The sequence below is a fragment of the Lepidochelys kempii genome, chromosome 6, assembly GCF_965140265.1.
Source record: "Lepidochelys kempii isolate rLepKem1 chromosome 6, rLepKem1.hap2, whole genome shotgun sequence".
NCBI lineage: Eukaryota > Metazoa > Chordata > Testudines > Cheloniidae > Lepidochelys > Lepidochelys kempii.
In genome coordinates this window covers 4,312,921-4,321,421 of record NC_133261.1, presented here as the reverse complement: position 1 = coordinate 4,321,421, position 8,501 = coordinate 4,312,921, and the positions used below count along the sequence as shown (strand labels likewise).

The following is an 8,501-nucleotide window of genomic DNA, read 5'->3' as shown; positions in this document are numbered from 1 at the left end:
CCTCCTTGCACTGCTGACAGGAGTGGCCGCAGGTAGGCCTGTGCCCCCACCCTGTGCCCCCTCAGCCCCCACTTCCGGCCCCACCCCGGAGCCCGCCCCCCCCCCAACCCCCTGCCCCAGCCCCAGCCCCGGGAAGGGGAGGGAGAGCGAGCCACCGGGGGGGGGGGGGGATGCAGTGAGTGGGGGCGGGGCCGCGGGGGGTTCAATGTTGTGGGATTAGAAAGTTGGCAACCCCTGGGGGATGCGGGGGGCGGGGGGGCGGTGAACACTGGAAACTGGGGCGCACGGAGATGGGGCGAGGAGGAACGGTGCATGCTGGGATACTGGGGGACGTAGGGATATTGGGGGGGGTGGGGCGCGGTGCACGCAGGGACACGGGGTGAGGGATGGGGCGCGGTGCATGCTGGGAAACGGGGGGCCGCAGGGATACGGCGGCGGGGACGCGGGGCATGATGGGATACTAGGGCGCCTCCCAGGCCCTTCGCTCTCCCCTCGGCGGCCGCGGTCACGTGATGCGGGGCCGAAACGTCACCTCCGGGGGCCCGCCACGCGCAGGCTGCGGGGGGGGAGGGGGCGGTTTGTTGTCCCAAGTCACTTCCGGTGACGCAGTTCCGGCCTGTCATGGCGGCGGAGCAGGGCGGGGCAGGTGGCGGGAGCCCCCCCCGGGCTGGACCCGCTGCGCGGGGCGGGCGGCGAGGAGGAGCGGGAGGCCGACGGGCGCGGAGCGGCCCGGCCCCGGCCCCGGCCCCCGAGCCCGGGGCCGCTCCGCGAGGCCGAGGTCACCGTGGAGATCGGGGAGACCTACCTGTGCCGGCGGGCGGACGGGACCTGGCGTGAGAGACCCGCCCCGCGGCCCCCCCCCGACCCCCCGCTCGCGATTCCCCCCCCCGCGCGGGCCGCGACCCCCCCCCGACCCCCGCCCCTCGCAGTCCCCCCCCCCAAACCCTGCCCCTCGCAATCCCCCCCCGACCCCGCCCCTCGCGATTCCCCCCCCCCGCAGCCCCCCCCCCGACCCCCGCCCCTCGCAGTCCCCCCCCCCCCGCGGCGCGACCCCCCCCGACCCCGCCCTCTCGCAGTCCCCCCCCCCCGACCCCGCCCCCTCGCGATTCCCCCCCCCGCGGCGCGACCCCCCCCCCGACCCCGCCCCTCGCAGTCCCCCCCCCCCGCGGCGCGACCCCCCCGACCCCGCCCCTCGCAGTCCCCCCCCCCAAACCCTGCCCCTCGCAATCCCCCCCGCCCCCGCCCCTCGCGATTCCCCCCCCCGCGGCGCGACCCCCCCCCCGACCCCGCCCCTCGCAGTCCCCCCCCCCCGCGGCGCGACCCCCCCGACCCCGCCCCTCGCAGTCCCCCCCCCCAAACCCTGCCCCTCGCAATCCCCCCCGACCCCCGCCCCTCGCAGTCGTCCCCCCCCAAACCCTGCCCCTCGCAATCCCCCCCCGACCCCGACCCCGCGGCCCCCCGACCCCCCGCTCGCGATTCTCCCCCCCCCCCCCCGCGGCGCGACCCCCCCCAGACCCCGTCCCTCGCAGTCCCCCTTCCCAAACCCTGCCCCTCACAGTCCCCCCTGACCCCCCGCTCGCGATTCCCCACCGCGATTCCCCCCCTGGCCCCCCCCCCGACCCCGCCCCTCGCAGTCCCGTCCCCCCCCCAAACCCTGCCCCTCACAGTCCCCCCCGACCCCCGCTCGCGATTCCCCCACCGCGATTCCCCCCCTCGGCCCCCCCCGACCCCGCCCCCTCGCGATTCCCCCCCCCCAAACCCTGCCCCTCACAGTCCCCCCCGCCCCTCGCAATTCCCCACCGCGATTCCCCCCCCCAAACCCTGCCCCTGTACCCAGCCATGTGCCCACAGGACCTGGCATAAGGCCTTCCCCTCGCAATATGTCCCAGGCCCACCCCTGTTTCACTACACCAGTATAGACGGATATTAAGCGTCCCCTGTTTCAAGGAGTCGTGAGATTTAGGACATGCCTGCACAGAGATTTCATGGGGAAGCTATTGCAAAATAAGCCAGAGTGTAAATTTTAAAGCGCAGCAATTATTCCCTACTAGCTCCATGGGTGGACGCTCTTGTTCCGCACTAAGAATGCTCTTCCCCCCGCCAGGGGGGCATGCCCTGAGTAGAGTGCTTGGTTACCCTTCAGCGGAACGGGGTTATCATTTTCAAGGACATACATCATTGCGCCTAACCGGTTCCTGCTCTCCACAAGCACCTAGGCTGGCGCTAACCTGGTGATTGCCTTGCAGACTCAGCCGAGGTCATCCAGTCACGACTCAACGAGCAGGAGGCTCGGGAGGAATACTACGTGCACTATGTCGGATGTGAGTGCAGCCCTGAGTTTTCTGTTCCTGGGGGGAGGGCTTAATGTAGGTGGCTATTTATTAGGCGCACTACGGTAGTGCCTAGGATTGTGGCGGTGTTAATTCCTTTCCCACCGTAGTTTATGTTCAGTAACTGCCTCATTTTCACCTTTAAAATGAGTCTCTCACCCATACCCCCCAAATTGATGGAGAATTAGCCTGCAGAACTCCCCGTTGCAGGATTTTCTTCTGTAGCATCTGAGATCTAAGGGTATGTCTACGCTGCTTGGCTTTGGGAGGGGTGTGGTTTCCAGAAGGCTAAAACACCTGGGGGTCAGGACTGCTTGGTTCCAGTGACCAGCTGTTGAGTGTTTGGGGACGTGGTGAAAAAGTCACTCTGCACCGTGAGGCTGGATAGACTTGTTCAAGGTTCCATCCTGTCCCCTTGCCCAACCCTAACCACAGTCAACCGGCGTCTGGATGAGTGGGTAGATAAGAACCGGCTGGCCCTCACCAAGACAGTCAAAGATGCGGTGCAGAAAAACACAGACCAGTACATGAACGAGCTGTCAGAGCAACCCGAGCGTAAGATCACCCGCAACCAGAAGCGCAAACATGACGAGATCAACCATGTTCAGAAGGTAAGTACATCAGGGGGTGCTGTGTGGCAGGGATTGGGGTTGTGGGGGCTCAGTAAGGGGTGCTCTCCTCTTGCAGTCAGTCCTGGACCCTGTGCAGTGCTAGGGGTGGAAGATTCAGTGAGGATTCAACTAAAGTCTGTGCTACAGCATAGAAGTTACCTGATATTCTGCTGTTTTCCCACAGACGTATGCAGAGATGGATCCTACCACAGCTGCCCTGGAGAAGGAGCATGAGGCGGTGAGTGCCCCTGGGGCAATGGCATGGCCTGGCATCTAAATGGACAGGACCCTGGCTCCTTGCTCTGATCACTAACCTGGAGTGTCCTCCCTCCCTCTCCCCAATCCCAGATCACCAAGGTGAAATACGTAGATAAGATCCACATCGGCCACTATGAGATCGACGCCTGGTATTTCTCACCCTTCCCGGAGGATTATGGGAAGCAGCCCAAACTGTGGATCTGCGAGTACTGCCTGAAATACATGAAGTTCGAGAAGAGCTACAGGTACCACCTAGTAAGTAAGGACCAAGTCGCAGTATTGTCGGAGGGGGGGAGCCCAGGGCTGTGGGCTGGAGTTGAGGGGCAATGGTGTATCTGTTCGGGGAGAGGGGCAGCCGAGAGCTGGGGAGAGTGGGGGCAGGGTTTGGGTGGGGGAACTAACCCAGGGCTGGCATAGCAGGGGGCTGTGTGTGGGGATTGAGGGGCACCGGCAGCACTGTGTTGGCTTGGCCAGCGTCTGAGAGTTTCTCCGTCTCAGGGCCAGTGCCAGTGGAGGCAGCCCCCGGGGAAGGAGATCTACAGGAAGAACAACATCTCTGTCTATGAAGTGGATGGCAAAGATCACAAGGTGAGGCAGTGCTGCTGGCCATCCCATGTGTGGCCACTGGGGAATTCCCTGCCGCCACGGGACCTTTGTCCTTCTCCGAGGAGCCCAGTACGTCTCTGTCCAAACAAAGGCTGCAGGGCTATAGATCAGAACTCCCCATCTGGGCCTGTCTAGCCTGTCCCCACCCGGGGCAGGAGCACCCCTGACATTCGGTTCCCCAGCAGAGATGCAGTCTCTCCGGCAGGGCCCACCTGAACCCATCCCACCCAGGACAGGATCATCCCCAGCGGTCTGCTCCCCAGGGCTCCCCCGTTCTGGGCTCCCACTCCTTCCCTGTGGCTCACTGTTTGTCCTTGGTGCCCCAAGCTGGGCAAGTCCTGTGCTGTCTGATGATTGCTTTTCTCGTCCGTGCTCAGATTTACTGCCAGAACCTGTGTCTCCTGGCCAAGCTCTTCCTAGACCACAAGACCCTTTACTTTGATGTTGAGCCCTTTGTCTTCTACATCCTCACCGAGGTCGACAGGCAGGGCGCCCACATCGTCGGCTATTTCTCCAAGGTAACAGCCTGGAGCCCATGCTGAGAGGCCAGCATAGAGCATGGGAGCTGGGTTCTTCCTGTTTTCTTTCCCCAGCTCTGGGAGGGAAGTGGGGTCTAGTGGGTTAGAGCAGGGGGGCTGGGAGCCAGGACTCCTGGGTTCTATCCCCAGTCCTGGGATGGGAGTCAAGCGGATTGGGAATCGGAACAACCTTTTGTCAGTTTGCACCAATCCTCCCCCATTCTGCAGCGATTTTGGACAGATCTGAGTCATCTCTGAGCCCAGATGTGGAAAACTGTTTTCCCCCTCCTGTGCCAGTCTGTGCCCAGCCCCTCTCCACCTCGGTACGCTGCCCTGTCCTCCCCCACTCCTAGGAGCTCCGTTGTGGCTCTGCGGTAACCCTGTGTCTGTGCATTCTTTGTGCTCAGGAGAAGGAGTCTCCAGACGGGAACAACGTGGCCTGTATCCTCACCTTGCCCCCCTACCAAAGACGGGGCTATGGCAAGTTTCTCATCGCTTTCAGTGAGTAGCCCTGGTGTCTGCCTTTGTTGTGCTGTCGGCCATGTGTGCAATGAGTTGGTACGTTCTCGAATGGGAGTAACTGGCTTCCCTCTTGGGCAGCCAGGAAGTGAACTCCCTGCTGCCCCCTATAGGAGATCCCAGCAGCACAGGGTGAGGATGATTTCTGTCCTGAGACGCCCCTCTCCCCCCAACCTCATTGCACTCACACAGTTCCTGGAGGGGAATGGGGTAGGGTCCCTGCATGCCAAGGCTGGGGGCTCTGATCTCTCCCCACCCCCTTCTCCATGCCCATAGGCTACGAGCTGTCTAAGCTGGAAAGCACGGTGGGCTCCCCAGAGAAGCCCCTCTCGGACCTGGGCAAGCTGAGCTACCGGAGCTACTGGTCCTGGGTGCTGCTGGAGATCCTGAGGGACTTCCGAGGGACCCTGTCCATCAAAGACCTCAGGTGAGCGAGGGAGCGGGGCAGGGGGGCAGACCGCACCAGGGACTCGGATTGGAGAGCACGCCCCGTGGAGCCCTTTAGTGCTGCATTGGGGCCAGCCCTGACTGAGCGGGGAGAGCACCCCCTGCTGAACCCCACCCCACTCTCTGCAGCGCAGTACAGCGCCCCCTAGCGCTGCACTGGGGCCCGCTCTGCCTGCAAGGGGCTCGTACCCCTGACTGAGCCCCACACCCGCAGTTGTGTTCTCCCATCCAAGCCTTGAACCAGCCCTCCCTGTTAGCACTCAGCCCCCCCCCCTGGTACCACAGCTGCTGCCGACGCCTCTGCCCCCCCTTTCTTGTGCAGCCAGATGACCAGCATCACTCAGAACGACATCATCAGCACGCTGCAGTCCCTCAACATGGTGAAGTATTGGAAGGGGCAACACGTCATCTGCGTCACGCCCAGGCTGGTGGAAGAGCATCTGAAGAGCGCCCAGTACAAGAAGCCCCCCATCACAGGTACTGGGTGGGGGGTGGGACATGGGGCCTCTCCCCTCTGGGGGGCGCTGGCTCTGATCCCACCCGAGGGTGGGTGACTGGCTGGGGAGTGGGACAAGGAGCTTTCCCCCAGTAGGGGGCACCAGCTCTGATGCGGCCCTAAGCTTGGGGGGGACTGGCTGGCTCTTGGGGGTGGGGAATGGGACATAGGGCTTTTTCCCCTGGAGGGAACATGGCCCCCCTTTGGAAAGGCTGTTGAGGTCCCTGGCATGTTTCTACTCTGCGTGCGGTGGCCCAGAGAGCAGCAAAGCAGCATTAAACCCAGGGTTGTGAGTTCAATCCTTGAGGGGGCAACTTAGGGATCTGGGGCAAAAATTGGGATTGGTCCTGCTTTGAGCAGGGGGTTGGATGACCTCCTAAGGTTCCTTCCAACACTGAGATTCTATGATTCTAAAGAATCTCATAAGTTCATACTCCACACAAACCAGTCCTTAAGCCCAAACACAATGCAGCCCTGTTAGAGGCCAGGGTATACACACCCCACTGAACATTCCTTGGCTGCGTTCAGGTTCGGGCTTCTCTTGAAGCAGGACATTGTTTTCCCAAGGGCAGGTGACAGGCACATCGGGTTATGTAACCAGAGGCTGGGAAAACTGCACTCTCAGCAAGCCAGCTCTCCACTTCCCTCTCTCCCAGGGAAAGCTCCAAGCTCTTCGCCGGCTGCAAATGCAGGGATCGCACACCCTTCACTGAAGTGCAACCACTCTGGGGTGGGACTTGCTGGCTAACAGCAACGCTGCACAGCTCACCCAGCTACCTCTGGGCTTGAAATGACAAAGTGGGATTGAAGGAGGAAGAAGAGGATGAATTTTGCTTGGAAACTGGACAAGAGACACTGATTATCCTGGAATCCCCTAATGCCATTGAAGAGTTGTGGAGCGGCTGTTAAACAGCTGCCACACCAGAGATGGCTGCATTTCAGTGCCGGGTGAACCATGCCCCTGCAGGGTTGCTGTTACCAGCTGCCTCACCCCAGAGCTCAGATCTGGGTGCGTGCTTCCACTGTGTTCCAACACCGACTGCTTTCCCACGGGTGCAGTTTGCTTCCCTATGGTAACTGGCTGAGGGTTTGTATAGAGAGTATTTTTTGGGGTTCTTTATAAAATCACTGGCATAAACCTCTACTTGAAGTGCATTTATACAGCAGCCTTAATGAGAGTCCACCACTTCCCTGTAGCAGCCTTTAAAGAGCCTAAAAAGAATGGAGGGCTGGAGAAAGTGAGAGGCGTAAGGAGCGTGATCTCTTTAGCTTATCGAAAGAAGACCAAGCGGTGATTTGATCCTGGTGTAAAAGTACCTCCCTGGGGGGAAAATGCCGGGTGCTTACAGGCTCGTTAATCTAGTGGAGAAAGGCAGAACAAGAACCAAGGGCTGCAAGTTAAAACCAGACACATTCCAATTTGAAATAAGGAACCAGTTTTTAACAGTGCAGATATGAACTTTTGGAACCAACTTACACTGAGAATGGACCATCCTGATCTAGTCTGACCTGCAAATCGCAGACCACAGGACCTCGCCCAATAGCTCCCTAACCTCTGGTTGAGTTACGGAAGTCTTCAAATCGGGATTTAAAGATTTCAAGTGACAGAGAATCCACCATTGACACTAGTTTAAACCAGCAAGTGACCTGTGCCCCAAGCTGCAGAGGAAGGCGAAAAAATCCCAGGTCTCTGCCAATCTGACCTGGGGGGAAATTCCTTCCCGACCCCAAATATGATGATCCCTTAGATCCTGAGCATGTGAGTGAGACCCACCAGGCAGAAAGAATTATCTGTAGTAACTCAGAGACCTCCCCATGTAGTGTCCTGTCACTGGCCATTGGGGATATTTGCTGGTAGCAGTTGCGGATCGGCTACATGCAGGCAGTGTCATGCCATCCCCTCCATAAACTCCCCAGGGCAATGGTGAAATGTCTGTTCCTTAATGGCTTCCAGTCCACACTAGGGGCTTTTCTTGAGGGTGCTTTAGTTGCTGGTTTGACACAGGAGTGTGTAACAGGCTGAGAGTTGCTGGCTGGTGCTTGAGTGGAGATCGGACGGGCCCTTCTGGCCTGAAAGCAATGGAGGGTGGGATGTTCATAGATTCTGGCAAACTCACCCCCTCCCCTTTTTCCTCCTCAGTGGATTCCATCTGTCTCAAGTGGGCACCCCCCAAACACAAGCAGGCCAAGATCTCCAAGAAGTGAAGGAACGGTGGGACACAGGAGTCCAAATGACCCCTCAGTCACATGAGGATCTGGTCTGCACCCCGCCTGACCACAGAGCACCGGAGCAAACACCAGCTGGAAGGGCTGGACGTTGTTCATTAGGCCAGCGGCGATTGAGCAGGGCTGGTGTCCTGTCCTGTCGCATCTCATTTCCCTTGAGCGTTGCATGGCAGAATAGGCCCACGGCTGAGCTTTGCCCTCCCGAACAGCACTAGTAAAGGGGGTTCCTCGCACCACTGCCAGTGTCTGCTGCCCCGCTAGTCAGTGCGTGCTGCACTCTGGTCAATATCCCCTTGGTGGACTGGCTAATTTGTCCCTGGTGCCGGCTGCTGGGCAGCCAGCAGTTGAGTCTGGGGGCAGGAGGAGGTACTCAGCTGGCAGGGGGAGGGGGAAGAGATGCCCAGGGTTGCTAATGGCAGGATGGCACTGCGTGTTCTCTGCTGGGCAAACATTCCCTGTCCAGTTGATCCCCTGGGCTTGCAAGATAGGG

At 60.4% G+C, this 8,501-nt stretch overlaps 1 protein-coding gene across 1 annotated transcript; it reads left to right on the top strand.

Moving 5' to 3' along the window:
- Positions 1–621: 621 nt before the first annotated feature.
- KAT8 (lysine acetyltransferase 8) lies at positions 622–8,086 on the top strand. Its single transcript, XM_073346593.1, is given in 12 exon segments — positions 622–657; positions 659–833; positions 2,247–2,321; positions 2,766–2,941; positions 3,126–3,179; positions 3,290–3,454; positions 3,698–3,787; positions 4,183–4,323; positions 4,731–4,824; positions 5,119–5,269; positions 5,612–5,766; positions 7,926–8,086. Coding segments are annotated over 12 exon segments (1,377 nt in total). The 3' UTR covers positions 7,991–8,086.
- The last annotated feature ends 415 nt before the right edge of the window (positions 8,087–8,501 follow it).